The 23,376-nt window shown below is 40.0% G+C and overlaps 1 protein-coding gene across 1 annotated transcript in view; it reads right to left on the bottom strand.

Moving 5' to 3' along the window:
- Positions 1-22,800, bottom strand: part of HSD17B4 (hydroxysteroid 17-beta dehydrogenase 4) — a 62,887-nt gene extending 40,087 nt beyond the window's left edge. The window contains exons 1-11 of the mRNA XM_064735328.1: positions 22,671-22,800; positions 19,766-19,819; positions 15,568-15,675; positions 14,985-15,044; positions 13,865-13,886; positions 13,722-13,768; positions 12,888-12,972; positions 9,936-10,123; positions 7,471-7,562; positions 6,854-6,878; positions 5,064-5,192 (exon numbers count right to left, since the gene is read on the bottom strand). Of these exons, the coding sequence (XP_064591398.1) occupies positions 5,064-5,192; positions 6,854-6,878; positions 7,471-7,562; positions 9,936-10,123; positions 12,888-12,972; positions 13,722-13,768; positions 13,865-13,886; positions 14,985-15,044; positions 15,568-15,675; positions 19,766-19,819; positions 22,671-22,731 (871 nt within the window). The 5' untranslated portion in view covers positions 22,732-22,800. The remainder of the gene's footprint in view (positions 1-5,063; positions 5,193-6,853; positions 6,879-7,470; positions 7,563-9,935; positions 10,124-12,887; positions 12,973-13,721; positions 13,769-13,864; positions 13,887-14,984; positions 15,045-15,567; positions 15,676-19,765; positions 19,820-22,670) is intronic.
- Between the last annotated feature and the right edge of the window lie 576 nt (positions 22,801-23,376).

Raw genomic sequence — 23,376 nt, 5'->3', positions numbered from 1 at the left:
TAAATCAGAGAAATGCAAAATCATTTCTTAAACTACCTTAACACAGAGTCACTGCTCTCCACTTCAAAACCCCTGTGCCTATACTGACTTGCACTGCTGCTTGATTTAAGTCAATGTTGCTCTATCACACAGCACTACTCTAAAAAACCTGCAAGGTAAACTGCATGCCCTCTTGCAGAATCCTGTTTTCCTAAACTATCTCTTGCTTACCAGTCTCACTGCCAGAATCATTGTAACATTTGTTTGTGGCCTTAATCTTGTGAAGAAAAGGAACATCTAAGAAACAAGTATATGTTGTCACCTCTTCTGCCAAAGACAAGCTTCCTCAATATGACACTTACATAATGTGAAAATGTGCAAAACAGTAATTCTAATTCGGAAGAACCTTTTGAAAGGTAATTTCTTTTATCCCTTTGTTCATTCATTAAGTGAATAAAAGAAAAGCAATATAGAGCTATTGGGAGAAGTAATAGACTGTTTCTGCTTTTTCTGCATGAACAGAAGAAGGTTTCACATTGCTTTAAAATCTTCACAGGAGAACACAGGTTTGGCCTCCAAGCATACCTGAATGTTTCCTGAACTTCAGCATGGCCATACACTACTTCCATGCAGGAATATAAAGATGACTTTTAATGGTGAGGCTTGAAGACTAACAACATGCATTTTTGACAACATTATCTGGCATAATTAGGATCAATAGTACAAAGGTAACCTGTAAAATAATAATGGTGTAGAATACTACATTTCCTCTTCAAGGAGTCTTTCTTCCAGAATGTATGATGCAAGTGGACTATAAAGTTGGTGACCTGGCTAGTGTCTGGCTGAACACTAAGGAGATCACAGGGTCATAGAACAGTCTGGGTTGGAGCGGACCCTTAAGGATCAAACTCCCCTGCAATGATCAGACACTCTTCAACTCGACCAGGTATCTCAGAGCTCTGTCATATCTGACCTTGAATGTTTACAGGATGGGGCATCTACTACCTGTCTATGAAAAACCCATTCCAGTGTTTAACTATCCTTTGTAAAAAGCTTCTTCCTTATAGCTCACCTAAACCAAGCCCTAGTTTTAAGCCATTACCTCTCATCCTATTGCAACAGGCCCTGCCAAAAAGTTAAGTACTGAAAGACTCCAAAAAGGTGTCACTGAAGTCTCCTCTTCTCCAGACTGAGCAAACCCAACTCTCTCTGCCTTTCCCTTTAGAAGAGGAGTTCCATCATTTTTATAATTTTTGTGGCTCTCCTCTAGTCTTGCCCCAGAGCTGGTCTAAGTCTTTCCTGTGTTGAAGACTGCAGAGCTGGATGTCATACTTCAAGTGGAGAGGAGACCTCTGGGGCGCAGAATCAACTCCCACAACCTACTCGACATGGTTCTTTTGATGCACCCTGGGATACAACTGACTTTTCAGGTTGCAGGCGCACATTGCTAGCTTTTGTCCAACTTCTCATCCACCAGCATCTCCAAGCAGTTCTCCACAGGGATGTTTCTGATGTGTTCATCCTGTTTAGATACTGGGGCTTGCCCCAGCCTAGGTGCAACATCTTGCACTTGGCGTGGTTGAAGCTCATGTAGCTCCAATGGCCTCACTCCTCAAGCTTGTCCAGGTCCCTTTGGATGACATCCCTCAGGTGTGTCACCACACTCCTCAGCTCCATGCACACTCAGCAAGTTTGCAGAGCCTGTACTCCATCCCTTATCTATGTCATTAAGCTATTACACAGTCCTGCTCACAGCACAGGCCCCTGAGGGACAGCATTCACTACTGATCACCATGTGGACATTGAGGCATTGACCATCCAACCAACACCTCCTCCACTTTTGAACAGTTTGTCCATCACATCCTTAGCTCAGCAATTCAGACAAATGTTATGGGGGGCTGTGTCAAAGGCCTTACACAAGTTCACACAGATAATACTCACAGGCCTTCCCTTACTCATTGATGAAGTCACTCCATCACAGAAGGCCATTGGGTTCGTCAGACAGAACACATCTTTGGTGAATCTGTACTGGCTGTCTCAAATCACCTCCCTGTTCTCCAAGACCTTCCCATGCACAGAGTCGAGGCTCACAGGATGGTAATTCCCAACTTTCTTTCTAACTTTTTTTTAAGATCCAAGAAATACACAATTATACCAAAGGGTATAATTTTGGCAGAAACAAACCCAGTAGGAAACTTTTAATTAACACAATTATCTTATTACTGGTATAGGGGTATTTTTTAAATTGTTGGACTAACAGTGAACTCTATGCCCTTAAGTGTTCATCACCTCAGATTGGCCTGCTATTGTACAGCACATCATTAGCAGAAAAAAGGAAAAGACTAAGCTGGAGAACAAAGGTTGAAAATAGTCACAACGAAGGGCATCTCTTTCCAAAAGTATTGATTTTCCAATAAGGGAACATTGCATATGAATCATATCCCTCAACAACAGAAAAAACACAAGTGTTTAAACCTTTTTTTAAATACATATAAGGAAAGCTGACACTGAAGCTGGAACACTTCTCCTCTTACACAAATTCTTCGTATTCACACAAAGTATGCATACGTATACACACACACACCTTCAATGTGTTGTACATTAATTTGCTCTATGTCAGACATAAGCTTTTAAGATGTGCCAGAAGTCAAACAATGAGAACACTTGAGTTATCTTCTGTAAACAGATAGCTTCTAAGAGAATTAAAAATGCACAAAAATTTCTAATAGCCAATTACAGACCTTTAGCTGGCTCACATTTTTCTCAACTAAAGAGAAGCTTGAGACAGAGTGCCTCACTCATGTCATAGACACAATATATTCTGCTCCCCTAGATAACAGAACAACACACTGACTTGTGCAAGAGATACTACAGAATGCTGTGTACAGTATACAGCCTGCAAGACAGCGATGCCTGTCCTCTGCCTCTACCACAACATAGTCTGATTTCCTTTCCACAACAGGAAGAATTGGGCAATGACACAAGAGCAAGTAATACACTATGAAGGCAAGGAGAAAACAGTTGGGAGTTGCACCAACATGCAGTGCATGGTGCAACTGTGACCTACTGCACCCTGTACCATGCATTCAGAAGCTTCAGCATCACACTTAATCTGGTCTTTCTGCTTTATGTACAAAATACAAGCCTATCTTATCAGTATCACTAAAACGAGAAATAAGATTAGCATCTCAGATTTTTCTGAAATGAAAGATTTTAATGTAGTAGCAAACAGGGTTTTCTACTGCATTAAAAGCAATACTTTATCTAATTCCTTTCTGGGTTTTCCTTTTTCCCATTGCACCTAATGCTTAGTACACAAATGCTCTTCACAAAATCATATTACTCAAAATAAAGAAATCTGCAGGAAGAGTTTTAACTTCAGATGTTAGGTATTGTACCTTTTTAATCTTTACTGCAAGTACTCTAATTAGTTTCCTTGGCCTTCAAGCAATAAAGAGGACAATAAAGAATTTGACAGCAGAAACTTCTAATAGAATTAAAAATTCTATTCAGCCAACAAGAATTTTCCTCAATCCTTATGCTGATTCTCACAAATACACAATACAACAATTAATACACAAGTTTTTATTCAGTATCTGTGGCTTGACTGCACTGCAAGGAAAAAGATATATCTTTATTAAGTTCATAACAGAAGCTAAGGCATGGAAGATCCATGCCAATGTAACATTTTTGATTTCCTGACTGTAGAAACCTGCCATATTTTATTGTAAGCACTTTTACTTGATGTTCAGAAGAAGGTCAGAAGAAATTCCAAATCTTCTTCGGTTTTTCCTCCTCATAGCATCAACTGGCAGATGTGAAATACCATATATAATGCTGAAGCAACTTTGAAAAGAAATCTCTATCTACAACACTTTTCTGCTAGCAACCCATAAAAGTAACATAGTTCATGTGACAGGTCCTAGAACAGATCAGAAGTGATAAAGCTGGAATTATGTTGTTATAAATACCATTCCATTGCAGAACAGAGAACATGTATAAACTTGCATACATTTGGAAACAGGATACCTGTAAGCCAAGGATCAGTAAGGTGACCTAGAACTACTGCTTGGATGGTTGCATTCCCCAGTGTGCCAAGACATGAGGGAAAAGACAAAGTGTGTACTATGCTGGATCTGGTAAAGGCATCTAAAAAACATATCTTTAAGGTTTTTAACAAAATATCCTAATGGATTTTGGAGCCAACAGCTTGAACATCTACTGTGCATTTAGTTATCTTTGAAATTCAACTGACATTGTATATATGGATACCTTTTCCTCTCCTGCCCTGCACTCTTAAATGCTGGCAAGGAACAAGAAAAGTATACAAAGCACTGAAAGAGAAAATCATTTTAGTCACCAGCCAAGGGGGTGATGTGACCCAAGAACATAAGGCACAGTAAGAACTTTTTTGCTGTGATATATCCCACAACTTAACCAGAGCTTTTTGGTAGTGAAATGTTCACCTAAAACCAAGATTCCAGGACTGAAAAGAAAACACAATTTCTCTATTGCACTATGCTGTCTGCATGTCGGTGCAATAAAATAAAACACTGTCATCAGTCTGACTCTAATGCTTACAATGACAATGATGTCACTTCTGTAGAAACTGTTAAGATAAATCACATCTTAAAGCTATAGGTAACAATATAGCAGTTGCTTTAGAATGGAAAGATTTGACCATACTGAAACAGAACATTATTAATGTAGCACATTTACAAGAAAATTCCTTAGTTCTGTAAATTTTGAAGTTTCAGCAAATGTTTGAAAGAAATCATTCTCTTCTAAGCTTTGCTTACCCAAGCTATCCACATATACAGAGCCAAAGCATAGTTTGGATTAGAAGGGATCTTCAGAGGTCAGCTAGTCCTAGTCCCCATCAACTCCTGAGTAGGGACATCTTCAAGTAAATCAATTTGTTGAGAGCCCTGTCTGACCACACCTTGAGGCATAGGGCATACATTTGTCCCAGCTTTCCCTTATTTCTCAGAGGCCTCCATAAAGTACTGAAAGGCTACAATAAGATCTCCCAAAAACATTCTTTTCCCCAGCCTAAACAGCCCCAAAATTAAAGTCTCCCTTACCTTGGATGGTTCTGGGTTTGCTGGCATTATCAAAGTCACACACCTTCTCCCATTTATCTCTCACTGCTTCAGGCGTCATTGGCTGATTCTTTCCCCTGACAATGGCACCCAAGGATCGCTCCCAGCGCACTAATGGGAAACACCAGCCAGAGAGTTCCAGTAACAAACAAAGAAGTTTTTCATTTCTTTATACAACCTTCCTCTAGGCCACTACCTTCAAGATGGTACCACAAGGGAAACATTTTAAGTACTCCAATGTAACTCACCATTGTAACTTCCAGCTGGACTAAAAGGGCTCACTGCTTTAACTACCATTTAGAAAGGGAACAGCACTAGTTTTAAGTTTCACTGAAGCTGCAACAGACTTTTCACTCTCCTGAAATACTAGTTTTAAGATTCTGTCTACTGAAAAGTTGCAGCTAGTATTCATCTACAGGATTTCTCATCTTACATGACTTCAACTACTACTGCTTAGGTATCTTCTGGAAGCATAGAAAACTACAGGGAAAAAGTGAAAACCACTTGTTAGCTGTAAAAGAACCTTAATACCAGCAGCCAGCACCTCTAAATGGTCTCTGAAGTTGTATTTCAATACTGTAACCTGAGAGAAACTGGTAAGGCCAGTGTGAAATTAGTTCCATAAGGATACAGACTTAGATTACTGGGACTGCAATTCAAATACTTATGTATTAATACTTCATGTTGGGTTTGCCATTAATTAGGAGAAGGCAATGAATAAGGCTATATTGGTACCTCATGAACAACATGGTTTAATTTCAGTAACTACAACAATAGTCATTATAATGATGAAAAATGGTATTTTCTCTTGATCAAAGTGCAGATTTTCAGCTGTATTAAAACCCAAATGCTTGTGAAGGGCAGCAAGATGTTTTGTGCTGCTAACCTGCTTCTTTTAATCTGTTGCCCACACCTCTTGGAAACACTATTCCAGTTACACAGAACACTTGCAGTTAGTTAGAAATGTACAAAATTGTTATCAAGTCGGAGAAAAAAAGCTAAATGTAAGCAGAATGACTTCCTGCATTAAGAGCCCTACTTCCAACCCTCTCATGATACTCATGTAGGCTGAAATGTTGTACAGTTCATTAAAACAGTGCTTGTACCAGGTTCAATGGATTTAGGAAAAAAGTCAAGGCATCTCACACACTGAATATTTTTTCTCCTCATAAGTCCTCAGTATGTCCTGCAAGTTTTCCTGAAATTGGTATTTAAGTTGGTTACTGGAGTCACTAAGGAAAATACATGGGTAGCATAGCTACTGATTATTTAAGAACACTAATTGCCTTAACATGCCTACACACTAGTATTTTACTAGACGCATAAGTAATAGTGGAAAATAATGGAAAAGATGAAATGAGAAATGAAAAATGAAAAATATGCCTGTTTATCAGCATATGATATTTATATAATGAAAAATTAAAGTTATCAAGAAAAAGCAGCAATGTATACTTAGCACCACAAATTCTACTTCAAATTATGCCCAGGATCTAAGAATTGAAGTTACTTGGGCAGAATTTCAGTTACTGTTAGTTCAAAAGCATAACAATGCACATACCTATAACTGGTAACATACCTAAGCTACCAGTTTTTCCCACATGAAGTTAAAGGTTTTAACTTTTACCAAATATAAGCAGTTTTCTCAGAACCCCAGGCTTTTATTCATCTTCTTGCCTGAGTAAACAATGTCTTGAGCATACAGGTTACGTCTAAAGAAAGTCTCAGTGTCAATTCCAAAAACAAGATCAATCCCTCCAACATAAAGTACTTACATTTTCCAATCCACCCAGCTCCCACCTGCCAAGAAAAAAAAAATATCATCAGCTTAGGACATGTCACAAAGCAAAGCTGTGGTAATGCTGGGAAACAAAACTATACTCCAGAACAAACTCAATATTAAGAATTTCTGAATTACTGCTGGCTGTAATTAACAGTTTAGTTAAGCACCGGAATGTGATCAACATAAAACAGTTTCCATCCAATACATAAATTAGCAGTTTGATGCCAATACCTATAATGAATACCATAACTAAGTAATTACTCCTTCCTGCAAGCCACTTTCTATGTTAGAATGATTTCCAGAACAAAAATGCCTTTTGAATTTTGGTATCTTTTCAACCTTAAAAGCGTACTATAAGAATTGTAACAATCAAATTGGTAGCATGCTGAGCACAGACCAGAACTTGACTAAGCTGTGACTGCCTGAAGTACTTGTCAAATACTGCACAACTAGATCAATATTTCTTCTGTCTATGCTGAGTATGTAGTTCACACATGGTCATTTAGTTTCAGCAAAAAGGGTAAGGCTGGACAAGATAAAACAACTGATATTGGGGGAAGGAGCAAAGGCAGGGAAGGAGGGAGAAGAAAGGAAAAATTTAAAAATTACCTCAAACAGACTGCCATTTTCAGCACAGCTCTCATGGCAAAGCCAAACTACTAAAGGAGCAACATATTCTGGTTTGAAAGCATCGACCAGATCTAGAGCAAATAGGAGAGGGGAATAATGAAATAGAAATACTCTGCAGTTTCACCAGTTTAATCTAACACCCTCTTATGAACAGCAGAACCAGGAGAATTTTATCCAGAGTGCTCTGTCATGAAAAGAAAGGACCAGGTAAATAAAACATTTGAAGATTCAATAAAGACCAACATCTAGTGAGATACATATATATGCTGCTTAAGCCCATGACATGGCTTCTCAGCCATAGAGACAAACGCCCGTGTAACTCTTGGGAACACTGCTACATGCAGACTGCAAAGCCAGACAACCTTCCTAAATTTCCACATGATGGCAGCCTGAAACAAAGACAAGACAGCTATACATAATCCTGATGGAAATTTACCTGAGCAATTTTCCTTTTAGTATGCTAGTCAATTATATAGACAAGACATTACGAAAATAATTGCAGCGGCTGATTGTTTAAGAATTATCTCATTTGGAAATGACGGTTTTTCTAAACAATAAAGAGAATTTTCACCCTGCTAAATTTACATATCAATCCTATTCTGGAATTTTCATTGACACCTAGTACAATAGAAAGCTATCTGAAATTGAGACATTGTCATGGAACAGTGTGGTTGTCCAGGCAGCTCTTATCATATATTCTATCCACTGTCTGAATATTAACTTTGCTTAATTTCCTTTTTCAGCTTTTAGAATATTATTCTTTCAACAGCAGTAGATATAGAGCTGTTCCTCATCTAAAGGTCATCAAGCATTTTCAATTATAGACAGATTTTCCAAGATGAAGAGCTAGGAAAGCCTATCATTTCAAGTACTTCTTTAATAGCAAAACTAAGGTAAACAGAAGTTCATTTTTAGCAGTTCCATAAAAGTACAAGAAAGTTGAATTCCATTTATTATGGCATGTTGTAAGTGCATAGCAAACCCATTAGTCTTTTCCAAAATATTCTACTTTATGCCACATATAATTTAGTCTCAAAGTCTACCCCTATATTATTATTATTAATGCTTGTAATCTACTCTTAAAATAATTTAAAAATAGGTACTAAAAGTTAAAAAAAAACAAAAACCAAAAACAACCACACAAAAGATGCAAACTGCATTTAAGAGTTCTTAGAAAGAACAAAAATATGTGGGTCAAGTTGTACATACATAACAATGTAGAGCATTGTATGGCAATGAAAAAGCATAGGTGTCTGCAGATATCTGAGGATAAATAGGAAAGTCCTGACTAAGATAACAAGAATAATTTGATGACCTCTGAAAATGTTTTTGAGTTGTGGTATTCAAATCTTTTAGGAGTATTTGAAAAACTGGACAGGAATTGAGTGAACAAGATAAGAAATGCATCATCAGAGCTCTAAGTATCTTACAGAGAAATCAAAGGATCTCACTCTTCTTAAAATGACTAAGAAAGAAAATTCTGAGGTATTTTTTATCATCCTATGTAGATTAAATATCTTCAGAACTTGCCAGCTACTTTAATCCATTTTACATTGCATGCTTCATGTGTTTAGATCTTCTATAAACAATTCCAATAAATCACTGGAACTTACAACTTAAAACACCGCTAGAGTCATGACCACCTGGATTATTTAGATCTAAACCAGGCTACTTCAGGCATTCAATCTGTGCCTAACATACAAAATACATTACTCTCCAATATCCTATCAGTCTGACGAATATGATGATTTCCTTGGCTTTGAAATCTGCTCATCATAAGGGAAAAGAAGGGCAAGAGTGAAATGAAATAGGCTGACTCTAGAAGATTTTCTGAGAGTAATTTCTTTTAACTGACATTTTCCCCCCAAATTATTTTTCTTTCTTCTGATCATTTGCCAAAGTAATTAGTCAGTCTATTTATCCTAAACTTACACTTATGCACACTTACTATGTTAAACCTGCTCAAACTTTCAAAGATTAGTAGCTCTGCAACAAAGAAAAATTAAGCAACTCAGTTTACTATCATCTCCTGCTGATCATGGAACCACTAAGTGCACACATGACATGTTGCACACAAACCCAGTATTTTGCAATTAGGCAATATTGTAACAAGTGCAGACAACTTATGCTCATACTTGATGTCACATGTGATGAAACAAACAAGCCTTTCCACTAGTGAAGGAGGATCTTGGAAAAGATTACAGTTAAAGAGCCTTGCTACATGAAATTGCTTTTGCAAATAAGAAAATTTGCTTCATATCTTGCGGTAGAAAGTAAGAATTCCTCACAACAGACAAAGCAAATAAGCTGACAGTTCAAAGACAAAAAGATAGGAAAAATGAACTGGTAATACATGAAGTGTGAAGGACTTGCATTTTCTAAGAGGTAAGAGAGTTTGTTGCACTTCAAAAAATACCAGTACATGTAGACCTTAAATTATTCACCTTGCGGCATGACAGTCTGGGTCAGCCTGGATCCAGCAGTAGGAGCAATGGTGTTGCAGTGGATGTTATATTTCCGCCCTTCAATTGCAATTGTGTTTGCAAGACCCAAAAGGCCAAGTTTTGCAGCACTGTAGTTTGCCTGACCAAAGTTTCCATATATTCCAGCAGCTGAGGATGTCATAATTATTCTTAAGGGAGAAGAGAAGAAAAAAACTTAAATTATTTCTTCACGTTATTTGATTCTACACAACATTTGCCAGCTTTGGCATTATAGTCCCCATATTCCACAAAACCAATAAGAAAATATTATTTGCTAGTTTTGCTAACAATCAGGTAACTAATGTTTGATGGACAGCAAACATCTCACAAATCCTGACACATTGTCAGAGTAGCAGAAAACTAACAAAGGTTTTCTGAGTGATATTGCAACACTAGGAAAGACATTCTGTGACACTAAGTCCTGTATAGAGAAAAATAATTTCATTTCTATCTTCATTTCAGCTGGTGGTATTCTCACAACTAATAGGAGATTTCATTGCTCAGAAGAAAATTACTTGACTGAAAATCACTGCCTTTAATATTAACTACCTGGTAATATCTGAAGATCTGTTCTGACAGAATTCACATTCAAAGAATTCTAATATGCATTAAATGCATGACAGAAGAAGACAGGAAAGGAAAGTCTTGCTCTTTGCTGTTCCCATTACTGCTTTGGAGTGACTTAGAGCTCACATGAGAGCTCTAAAAACCACTGCACTTCACAGATGGTTTGTGGCAAGAAAATGCTGTGCTGCAGGTCATCTCAATTCCATAGAAATGGGTGCACACCGTCACTTTTAAAGGAACCCTGTTATGGTTTGACACTAGTCAAATACCACAAAGGCGCCTTGCTCACCCCTCCCCTGCCAGAGTTGGGCAGAGGAGAGAAAAAAAATTAACAACAGGTTCATGGGTTGAGAAAAGGACTGGGAGAAAACACTCCAAGGGCAAAAGACGCTCAACTTAAATGTACAAAGTGATTTTATTACTGAGAGGTACAGAGAAGTATAATGAGAAGTAGCTAAGCTCTTTTCTTCCCTCAACCCCTCCCTCCATCCTTCCCACCAACACCACAGGGAGACAGGGCATGATGGTTTGGTCAGTTATCACCAAGATTTTCTTCCACTGCTCAGGGAGAAGAGGCCTGTGGGGTCCCAGTGAGGCCATGGGGTCCCTCCCACAGGAGACAGTTCTCCATGAGATTCTCCAATGAGGGTCCACTTCTCACAGGCAGCAGCCATACTGCACCTGCTGCAAATATGAGTCCCTCCCACAGGCAGACAGTCCTCCCAAAACTGCTGAGACATGGGCCACTCCTTCCATAGGGTGCAGTCCTCCAAGGACAGGCTGCTCCAGCCTGGAACAAGGGCCCTCTCTCTCCACTGGGTCTCCTGCTGGATCACAACCTCCTCCCGGCATCTACCTGCTCTGGCATGGGCACCTCCCTCCATGGGTGGATCTCTACATCCCCCATGGATGCCCAGAGGCTGCAGGGGCACAGTTGCTTCACCGTGGTCTCACCACAGCCTGCAGAGAATCTCAGCTCTGGCACCTCCTGCCACTCCTTCTACAATGATCTTGGTGTCTCCATGTTGTTTCCCTCACATGTTCTCACCTCCTCCTTGTCTCTGGGCAGAAAAAACTGTGTGTCCTTTTGTTTTGATTTTCTCCTCCAATCTGTTATCACAGAGACATTACCATCACCTCTAACTAGCCCAGCCTTGGCCAGCACCATGTCCATTGTCAAAGCCACCAATGATTGGCTCTGCTGGACACAGTGGAAGCTTCCAGCAGCTTCTCACAGGCCCCTTGTGTGATTTCCCCACTACCAAAAACCAGGCCATGCAAAAACAACACAAAGCCTGATCAGATTCTGTTGAAATCTACTTGAAATCTAAACACACAGCATAGCTGGGATCAACATACATTTACCTTTTTTTATCTGCTTCACTGCCAATAATTTAATGCTTTTAATTTAAGTGAAATGTTGCAAGTAGTGGTTCAATATGATGAAGAAAAACTACAAACTCTATACAAAGCAGGCATTTTGCAGATGGCACGTGTCTACCCATAAACTGCAGAAGCACTCACTATCACTGTCATCTGAGCAAATACAGAAAAGGATACAAGTGAAACATTATCCTAATTGCATGCAACTCTAGAATTAAGCTGGTTTTGAAAAAATAATTTAATTTTCAGCTCCCAGACTGAAGACTTTCACTATCATCACAGTTCACTTCCCTGGATGTGAATAAATGTTATTTAGGTCACAGGATGAGAAAATAGCTCACACAGTTTTAAACATGTGGGTATGGTTAAGATTAATATAATCAGTGCTTTGATAAAGTTTTTGATAAAATCACAAAAATGGAAAAAAAATTCTGATTTCACCGCACTTTTTTTCACTTAGCAGTAATACATACCAAAAACATACTAAGAACATTCCCATAACTTTTAAGACAAGTACGTTTGTCCAAAGGGTTAAAACTGACAAACAAAGAAAACTCATGACAACTAAACACCAAAGAAAAAAAATCCATGGCCTACAAACAGAACTGCATGAACCAGTCATTTGAATAAGAAGGAGCAGAACAAGAGTCCCTCAAACTGCAGTAACACACAAGTAACAAACATTTCTAACCAGTCCTCATTAATTGACATGGTATTTTTACATAGTTACAACTTCTGTTTGGGAGAGCCAGAAAAATACATTTAAATACATTGGAAGAAAAACCTTCAAACATTTGGCTGAGGAAGCGGAAAGGAGGAATCAGAGCTGTACAGACATTTTCACTGATTTTGCTTCTACCCTGACAAAGTGAAAGAAAAGAATGCAAAACTCCTTCACTGTTTGGGCATGCATCAGTCTGTTATACCCTATGGAAAAATGCAATACAGAACACACATTTTTACCTGCCAAATTTCTGATTTTTCATATGATTCCATGCAGCTCGGGTTACCAGGAATGATCCCCTCAAATGAATTCTGTGAATTATATCTAGAACAAATTAACAGCAGTTTAGTAACTCCAGGATTTTTCTCCCAGCTTGAAATGCACCATATTTCTTCTTCATGACAAAAAATGTACTCCCTTCACACTGTTTTTTTGTTGGGGTTTTTTTGCTTTGTTTTTTTGGTTTTTTGTTTGTCTTGACAGACAACTTTTCCGTACTTGCCTGAACATACACTGATTATGAAGGGGCTGCCCACATATACCACCTCTTGTATGGGCCTCTTCTCTACAGAATTCAAAAGCATTCAAAATTCCTGCACTCAGACTCAGACCAGAAGCACAGAAGACAGACTATCCTTGTAAAGTCTCCTTCACATCTACGACCTCAATGAAGGTTTTGCTTTTTCTTCTGTCCCTTGGCACATCAGTTTCCTTTCCTCTCTGCTTCGTTTTGGGTCTTTTAAGCCTGTTTAATATTCAGCCACGCAGTGCTGGCACTAGGAATGTTGTGTTCACAAAAACTATTCTGTGTAATTCACACGGCTCTTTTTCTTATTGCATTTGGCAACCTGGAGTGGGAAGAAAAGCTCTTCTTACCCTTTGGAACTACATACACCTACCATGTGTTGCAGCACAGACCTGGTTTGCACACTGAACACAAGCAGCTTTCCACTAAGCTTGCAGGGCAAAAGGTAAGCCTTCCCTGTCTTTTCTTTCTTGTTCCCGTGGGAGGGATGTACATGTCATCTTTCACACAGAAAGAACATTTGGAAGTTGCTTTAAAATCAACTCACCCCAATCTTCATCACTTATCCGAACAAAGGAACGGTCTCTCAGGATCCTAAAATGCGACATTAGGAAAACAAAACAGATGTAAGATCAACATTTGTTTACACAAAAAGGACAGCACACACTCAAACAGGACAGGTATACTCACCCAGCATTGTTTATAACAATATCTGAAATAAAAAAAAGGTAACTAATTCAATGCACTGATAAAATACAAGCTTGTTTCTATTTTTCTCCCACTTCCAAATATACACACACAAGAACACTGGACATATACATCACATTACATATATTCAGTAGCTCCTTGTCCTGATTAATGAATCTATCCTTGAACAAATATTATAACATAAAACTTCTGGACAGGCAACTCTCAACCCGACAGGGACCTCAATGGGATAAAGCCTGAAAGGCAGGCATAGCTGTGAAGTGCTGGCTGTCTAGGAATCCAATATCTGCAGGATGCAGCTATCCTGTACAGTTTTGAAGCCTGCTTTGAATTTCAGAATGCCCCAGTTACGCAGTTTATGCCACCACCTTTGTTGCAGTAGCCCAAATGATAACTAGAGGAACCACAGAGTCTCAAAGCTGATAAAGTGACCAGGATCATAACAATTTCTTGTCAGATAGTTAACTGGGTTCCTGTTGGCCTTGTTTATGTGTACTTTAAGCCATTTAACCCTGAGTTAAACTCACCAAGTGATTTCAAACAGTGGAAATCACATGGCTAAAGAGAACTTTAACAGTTACATAAAACACCTTAGGGTTTTCTTTTTTAATTTCTGCTAATGCATGTTGCCCTTATGTAAGCAGAAGAGCTTAAAAACATGCAATATTGCTTTCAGCAACATTATTTATGCTAATTCTATGCAGTCAGTCATAACACTTCGTGCTTTGTGACAGTCATAGACTTTGTGCTTTGTGACAGAAATTGTTAACCATTATTGAAGTTACAAAATTCTGAAGTGTAGGAAAATACGAAACATATACTAAGCTTTACATCCCCGTTAAAACCACAAAAAACAAACAAACAAAAAAACCCAAACAAACAAAACCCAAAAAACCCAAAACAAATAAGAAACCCCAAACAAAAGTTGATAATTCAGATTAAAAGCTGAAAGCCCCTTATTCAGATTTCACTGACTACAGGCACCAAGAATTGGTAAGTACTAGTGTGGTCAAAATGTATTTCATACACAGGCTGTTAATTGCACTGCTTATAATGGCTTTACACTTGCACACAATTTTCTACATGAATTAAGCAACTGTACCTATCCTCCCAAAAGCCTCAAGGGCTGTCCTCACCAGCTTTTCACCATCTTCTACGGAATCTGTAAGAAAAAAGTAAAAATTCTCAATTAAAATTAACTGGATGCTCTGCACTTCCAGGATATTAACAACTAATTCCACAGATCTAAGAAAAATAAACTACACACAGCCCCAGTGAAAACTAAATTCAAATCCAGCCATTATCTGCATGTGGCGTAAAGCAAATCCCAGCAAATCTAAATGGCACAACATTTGTGACAGGAAGAAAAACACAAAGCAAAGCAAGCAAGAACTATCCATTCCCATTTAGCATCTGAAGACTGCGGAAGAACGGCTACTTAATACTTCAATGTTAAAAACTGAGATAAAAGAGAAGGGGATAGTAGATAAATCTTAATTGAATGAGGCAATTAATGCACCTGCTTTTAGCATCTGTTTCCCCACTCCACATAGTATCACACCTGTTTAATGTATATGTTAATGGTAAGCTGGTGGTAATCTTTCACTAGCAGCATCAGCTTTTCATTTAACATGTCCACTATTCCTATAGATAAAGCATTACACTCATCTGGATAAATAACATACCATAATTGGGTACTGCTTTTCCTCCTTTTGCTCTGATTTCATCAACAACTTTGTCAGCAGCTGAGGAGCTTTTGCCATATCCTTTAAAATCACCTCCAAGATCATTCACTGTGCATGACAAAGAAATGAAATTTTTGTTGTTAGCACTCAGACTTCATGGTCCGTCCTTACCTCATTATCACACTGGAGGCTATAAGGAATATTAATAAAGCCTGCTGCATTTGGGATCTTACTGAGAACCACAGATAACAAGAGAAAAATAGTAGAACATATGACTATTTTTTTTTTTAAAGCAGTGCAACATACATTATCCCATTTTCTTTAAATAACATGGAAAACCCTTTTCCACCCCTCCATCATCTATTCCACTTGCTTGCCCTGCCCAGGCTACCTCTGTAATTGTGTTGAAGTTCAGAGATAAAGATCTAGATTGTACCCCAATCACAGGCAATTTGTTCCAGTCTCTAACTACTGCATGAACCGTAAGCAAGACTTTATTCCTGTTAATAGAGCTGCTAAACTGTTACTAGCCACCACCATCATGGAAGAGACCCAGCGGTCTGAACAAAGCGAGAAGTGCCAGCTCTGGAGCTTCAGATCCTGCTCCTGTGGGGTAAGAGGCCCACCTGACACACACATCTGGTCCAGGCTGCTCCCCACACTGGGGCACACGTCACTCATGGCAGCTGGAATGTCATGTTGCCACACTCTGCTGCACTCCTGCACATCCCACAGCTTCACAGAACTACCAGGGGAACAAAAACACTACCAAAAAATCCCCTAAAACATTGTATTTGGACAAAGAATTTTAAAAAATTTTAGGAAGTTGCTTAAATGGGTTCAAAATGGAATTGTAAAAAAGCCAGAATTGACTGAATTTACATGCAACAATGGTATTCTGCTAAACAGTCTTTTGCTATGGTGAATTCCAGCTTTCTGCCTTCTAACTTCGAACCTCAAGAAGCCAGACAAAGTAAAATCCACAAAATATGAAGGATGTTCTTGCTGGTCTAGATGAAAAGCAGCAATGCCACGTCTGTTGTATCATGACAAAATGAAATGGATCCATTTTGTGCCTTTTTTTTAACTCTGTATGTAAACAGAAACATGGCTCGCAGAACACATCACAAAATCACTATTATTCAAATCAAGAAGCCTCATCTGGAATCCTATATTCAGCTTTGTGTGCAGCACTTCAAGAGAAATGTAGAAACACGGCAGAAAATTTGTGAGTAAATAAAAATGCCAAAGCCCAGAAGAAGCGAGCATCAAAAGAGGAGGGACATGTCAAAAAAAACAGAAAAAACAACCAAGCATAAACAAACCAAACACAAAAAATGCCCAGCCTTAAGCAGAAAGTACAAGTACCTCAACACTGATGCAAAAAACAAAGGAGACAAAAATCTCCAACCTAACAGATCAATATCTAGCAATCCAAACATGCAGAAAACACAATTCCAGTGAAAAGAATTAAGGAAAATTTCTAAGAGTAGGGATGTGTTAGGATAGGCAACGCAGGCAGACTGATCAGCCTGCAACATCCATGGTATTAAAGGAAAGCAAATTAGGGACACCTGGGAAAGAAGAGTGAACAATTTGAGTGGTAAACATACACAAACCATTCAGTCCTGTTAAAGCCTAACAACTCTACCACAGACAAGTTTATATATGCTTATCCCACACTTCAATAGTAATTTGCTGACAAAAACCTAATGAAATATTTGGTAAAATTTTCAGAGGTGGTAAAGTACCTTAGGCTGAGCACAGGCACTAATGGAGTTGAAACAAAAAGGAGTATGCAAGAAAGAGTTGAGCTATTATAGGTTTTAAAAATAGTAACGCCATGACTGTGATAGAACAATGAAAAAAAGCCCCTAACAACAAAATAGAGAAATAACATTACTATAAGCCCAAGCTTTACATCATGCAATTTTCAGCTGAAATCACACAGTTGAAAAGAGCCAAAGACTGTAGTGGTTGTGGCAGAGCATAGCTATAGTCTGAATCTTGGAGAAGAACTCCTCTAAGGCTACAAGCGTGTCACAGAAGAGTAGCAAAAGCAAATCTGAAGGGTGAAACTGTTGGTGCAGAGCACCTGACATCTACAGTACAAGTTTTTTCAACAGTAAGCCAGCTGATTTCTTGTGGTATTCTGGTGTCACAAACCAAGCACACATGAACAATGTAGGTTTGCTGATAGATTGCATCTTCTAGTCTGTTTTTTAAAGGACTCATGCAATTCAATACGATTTCACTATGCAAACAAAAATACAAATAGGATACATACCAGGAGAGATGCTTCAAAAGCATGACTCTAAACTAAAACAGCAACAAAAGAGCCCTCAGACAGACCAGAAGAAATGGTAGGTCTGGAGATGACACAGGATGCAAGACAAAAGCAAATCAACCCTTCTTCCTACTTTCAACTTTTCCTGATGAGAGGCATGAAGGAGATAAAGAATAACCAAAAACAGTGGTAGCAGGCAGCCTCAGGGTCATGGCAAGAGAGTTTTCCACCTAGGCTGCTCTTGTCAATTTAACCACACCAACAGCAACTCACACAATAGAGATGCAGGACTGGACAAAGGCGTCATATCGGGGCCTACTGTTATTCTTCCAACTCCTCTAAATATTCCTCCAGAGTATTTGATCACTGGTCTTAACATACCTTCCTTTCCATAATTTATAAAAAGGAACTTGTTTAAAAGAGACAAGGCAGATATAAGTCTCATATCTACTTGAGTTTTAAAAAACTAAAGATTTATACAGGTAGTTTCTCAACTCTTTGAAGTCAGAATTGTAAGAGAACAAGAGAAACAAATACAAGCATGTAGAAGTAATACTGCAAGACAAACTGAAGTGTGAAGTTTCCAAAAGGAAACAAAAGTTGCCCTTACAGTCAATTCTTAACTTACTGTTTAGTTATTACACAATAAGGCCAAGAGATAAAGGAGCATTAGCTGTGGTCAGGCAATAGAGTACATTTTCTTTCAGATCATTCTGGAAAGTTAGACCACCACCATCTGCAGAGAGTCAATACAAAATATTTGGACTGCTTTAGTGACATAATTTTTGCTAAATAAGAAATCGATGTGAATTATTCACATCCGCGGTAAACACAGCAAGTATCAAAGAAGGCAATTAACAGAAACAAAATAAGAAAAAACAACCTAGATTTTTTTTAAGTTGTCTACATACATACTCATTTTAAATCAATGAAGTAAAATCAAACAATTTTCTTGAAATTTTGTAAACTGAGATTGGCGTTGTCATTAGAAAACTACAAACAAAAACAGCGAGCAAGGTCTTGTCCATAAATCTCTAAGCATTTAAACTTGAACTCATCAACAAATTCATCCATAGGCAGCAAAATTATAAAATCACAGGAACCTTTTAGGCTGGAAACATCTGCAAGGTTAAGTCCAACCATTAACGTAACACTGCCAAGTCCAGGAGTAAACCACATCCCTAAGTGCCACATCCACACATCTTTTAAATACTTGCAGGGATGGTCATTCAAGCACCTCTCTGGCCTGTTCCAGCGCCTGACAACCTTCCCAGTGAATAGATTTTTGCTAAGAGCCAATCTAAAAATGGCAATGCTGATTGCTGGTGCGTACCCAAAATACAACTTAACCTACAGGACTGCCTTGTGATACAGCATTTTTCACAACTAAATATGCCCTGCTAAGGTTCAACCAAGGAACTACAAAACCACCAGAAGTTACAGACAGCTACTTGGCACTGACACTGAGACCGGACAGCTCTTCTGTCCCATGAGCCACAGAAAGAAACAATGCTATTGAGCTACATTTCAGTAACTTCTTTCTTGAGAGACAGTACTATAAGACAACATATTCAAATGGTCATATTGGAAGATTGTGAGCACAATTTACCAAAGACAACACACTCTCTGGCCACAGATTGCAGTAAAAAGTTGTATGCATAACTGGAAGTTAAATCTAAGAAACGATCTAACTCAAACTGGCTTTCCAGCAAAGGTAAGCTCTTGGACAAACTTGGGCAACTTGTTTCATAAGAAAATAAAGCTTAGAGGCAAAATTAAACAGCAAAAGATAAGACAGAAAACCATTAAATAACAAAGGTTACTGTCAAAAAGGGCATGGACTGTCGAATGCAAGCTATCTGAAAAGGCAAAGGTTACAGTCTAGATCAAGTTAGTTAAGATAAAACTTACCAACTACTGAAGCTCCTCTTTCAGCAAAAGCCAGAGCATATGCTCTGCCCAAACCTAGTTTTAAAAAAAAGAGAAAGTTAAAAACAAGAGTTAATTTGTTTCCTCAACCACAATTCAGACAAAAGCTACAAAAAATGAATCGCATAAAGAAAAATGCACCAATTCAAAACAAATACTTTGCAGGTTCAAAGTTATTTTCCCCAGGAGCTCAAAGTCTTTTATAAGAATAAAATACAAAAGTAAACAAACAGATAAACAGTAAGTAAAAATTCCAGTCAAGAGAAAAAAAAAACCCAAACAAACCACGCTTACTCTTTGTTACTGGATTCAGCCAAAGCATCTGGGAAAGCTGTATGCTGCCGAGTTTGTGCTTGGGATAGAAAAATACACTTGAAAGGAAGAACCTTTAATGTCCTAAGGTAACACTGAGGAAGGAGGGGATGTTTCAAGTTAATTAATTACGCACTAAGTGAATAAGACACTTTCCTAGTTAAAGTTAAAATTTGAAAAAGAAACTGAACAAAATTTAACTGTGACTGAAGATATATTGACAAAATCATTTGGATACAAAGGAATGCCTAATACCTCAGATAACCAAACAGACACATAGTTTGCCTGTCCTAAGAGAAGACTGTCATTTCTGCACTACAAACAAAAGCAAGGGTCTTGAACCTTCACTCTGGCTTAGATTCCTGTTGTATTTGGCATTCATTGCAATAAATTATTTACAGATATACTATCCACTGTAGCAATCAAAAGTTGTTGGGCTTAATGGCACTGATCCTTTTTTTTATTCATTTAAAAAAAATGGAGATTGAAATGATCAAAGAATTGTCAGTCAAAAGAAAGTTCCTCAGAATACAAACAGTATCTCTTTGCACCTCACTTGGACATTCAAATCCACTTCTCAAAAAAAAAAAAAAAATGGGTGGGGAAAAATAAGAATTGTATATACTGTTTTTAAGTACACTAATTTCACAGCAATAAGTTGAAAATTTCCTTAAGACTCCCTCAGGCTTCTGCAACCAAGAGTTTCACATGTGAGGTGCATATACACCCAACTGCTCATACAACCCAAGTCCAAGAAAACCTTTTTTTGTTTTGTTTTGAAAAGCCACGGAGAAGTGCACAACTGAGAAGTGCACAAAACTCAGGCCATGCTATATCAGCTTGTCTTCTCAACTGCTAAGCAAGGATTGAACGTTTGAGAATCAAAACTAACCTTAAAAAAAACCAAGATAGGTTGACTAAACAACGTCCAACACAGTAATTCACAGAGGATCTCCTCAAAGTGAAAAGAAACACTTTTCAGATATGTGCGTATGTGAAAGCAGGTATGACTTTGACACAAACTAGTGATTCAGATGTCTAAATAAACTCCCAGCTCTGATGTGTTCACCAACATCCAGCTGAAAAACAACGTTATTAGTAATGCAATCTAACTACAGTGATGTAAATTAAATAAAAGCAAAATGAGAACTAATCTGTAAATAATAGGTCCTCCCTTAATCTTGACCTAAATTTAATCAACACTTACTGAAAAGCTGTTGTGAAATAAAACATACAAGAGGAATTTTCTCTATTAACAAACCATTTTCAGTCTAACCCTATGAGTACAAGGGTCACTGTACACACACTTTTGACATGAAACTTTTACTCAGTGCAATACTTTTTAGAAGCTTTATTACTGCCACAGTGACCTTGTTTTGCTATTATGCAAGATCTTAACCTGTTCTTCAGTGAAGCTTACTATATAGGGAAAAGGCCACAAACATAGATGTGGTACAAGCAGAAAAGCAACATTAAAAAACGTGGTCTCAGTTATTATCAGGTTGGTCACTTTCAGGTGATGTACATGGACTGTTCAGTGCCTTCCAAAACTACTTCTTCACAAGACATCACTTAATCTAGGACCCCAAAACGACTCCGCTGGAAACGTGCGGCACCACAAAATGAGAGCAAAACTCTACCGTGGGGAGGGAGGGCAGAACCTTTTCAGAGTATGGCTAAACAAGTTTCCTAAAGAGCTCATCACAAACACAAACTTTGCCTGTCATTCATCCACACTGACAGCCCGCATTTTTGCTCAACTACCAGAGTAGGCAAAGGCTAAAGCATGGACACAGAGAATAAAAAAAAAAAAAAATCAAAGGGGAAAGAAACAAATAACAGAAAAACCCAACCAATCAACCCACCCCACGCCATTACAACAAATACAAAAACACTTCCTGGCAAAACCAAGCATTCCACGTTCCCCGAAGGGCTCAAGCCCGCAGACCACCAAGAGCGCAGGCCAGCCCCGCTGCTGGCAGCGGTCTCTCCGCGCCGCTCCCCGCTGCCCCAGGCCGGCTCCCGGGAGCCGCGGGCCGGGCAGGCAGCAGCGGGTGGGCGGCTGCCGTCAGCAGCCCTGACGGCACAGGGAGAGCGCTGCTGCAGCACCACCGTGCCAAGCCACACGGCTCACACGCCTCCGACGCTACGTCCAAGGCTCAGGGGGAAGGAATTAGGGTAGCAGGACAGCGCTTGGAGGACGACATCCACTGCTGAGAGGGGTGCAGCGGCGCTGCTCCCCGCGTGTGTTCAAAGAGCAGAAAAGCCCCATGTTCGGAGGGGCTCCCAGCGTGGGCAGCGCCGGGCCGGCCTCTGACGGCAGCAGGAGGCACGGCCCTGACCCCTGCACAGCCTTGGCACGGCCAGGAACGGCACGGCCAGCACCCCCCCCTACAGCCCCGTTTCTGCCCTCTGCGGAAACAACACGCTTTCTTCCCCGAAGCAGGACCGGCTGCCCCCGGGACACCTGTCAGGGCCGAGGGCAGCGGCGGCTCCGCGGAGCCCGCACCGCCCGGGCTTCCCCCGAGCAGTTCTGCCGTCTCCAGTGGGGGCGGAAACCCCGGCCGGCGCTCACCTCCTCCGGCGCCTGTCACCAGCACCACCCGCCCGTCGAACCTCAGCCCCGCCGCTGCCATGACTCCACTCCGCTCCGCTCCGCTCGCCGCCGCCCGGCTCCACTGCCCGGCCCCGGCCCCGGCCCCGACCCCAGTGCCCGGCCCCGGCCCGCCCGCCCGCAGGAGGGACAACACGGGGCGGGGAGGTGCGCCCCAACGCGCATGCGCTAGCACCGCAGCCCGCTGGGAACTGTAGTGTGCGATGGGAAGGGGAAAGGAAGGGGCGGGGAATGGAAGGGGCGGGGAATGGAAGGGGCGGGGAATGGAAGGGGCGGGGAATGGAAGGGGCGGGGAATGGAAGGGGCGGGGAATGGAGGGGCGGGAACGAGGGCTTAGGAAGGAAGGAAGGAAGGAAGGAAGGAAGGAAGGAAGGAAGGAAGGAAGGAAGGAAGGAAGGAAGGAAGGAAGGAAGGAAGGAAGGAAGGAAGGAAGGAAGGAAGGAAGGAAGGAAGGAAGGAAGGAAGTGGCGGAAGGAAGGAAGTGGCGGAAGGAAGGAAGGAAGGAAGGAAGGAAGGAAGGAAGGAAGGAAGGAAGGAAGGAAGGAAGGAAGGAAGGAAGGAAGGAAGGAAGGAAGGAAGGAAGGAAGGAGCGCCGAGGAAGGGCTGTGCCGAAGAAGGAAGGGAAGGGAAGGGAAGGGAAGGGAAGGGAAGGGAAGGGAAGGGAAGG

The sequence above is a fragment of the Zonotrichia leucophrys genome, chromosome Z (assembly GCF_028769735.1).
Source record: "Zonotrichia leucophrys gambelii isolate GWCS_2022_RI chromosome Z, RI_Zleu_2.0, whole genome shotgun sequence".
NCBI classification, from domain to species: domain Eukaryota; kingdom Metazoa; phylum Chordata; class Aves; order Passeriformes; family Passerellidae; genus Zonotrichia; species Zonotrichia leucophrys.
The sequence above is the reverse complement of the archived record's forward strand: the minus strand, read 5'-3'. Positions and strand labels throughout refer to the sequence as shown.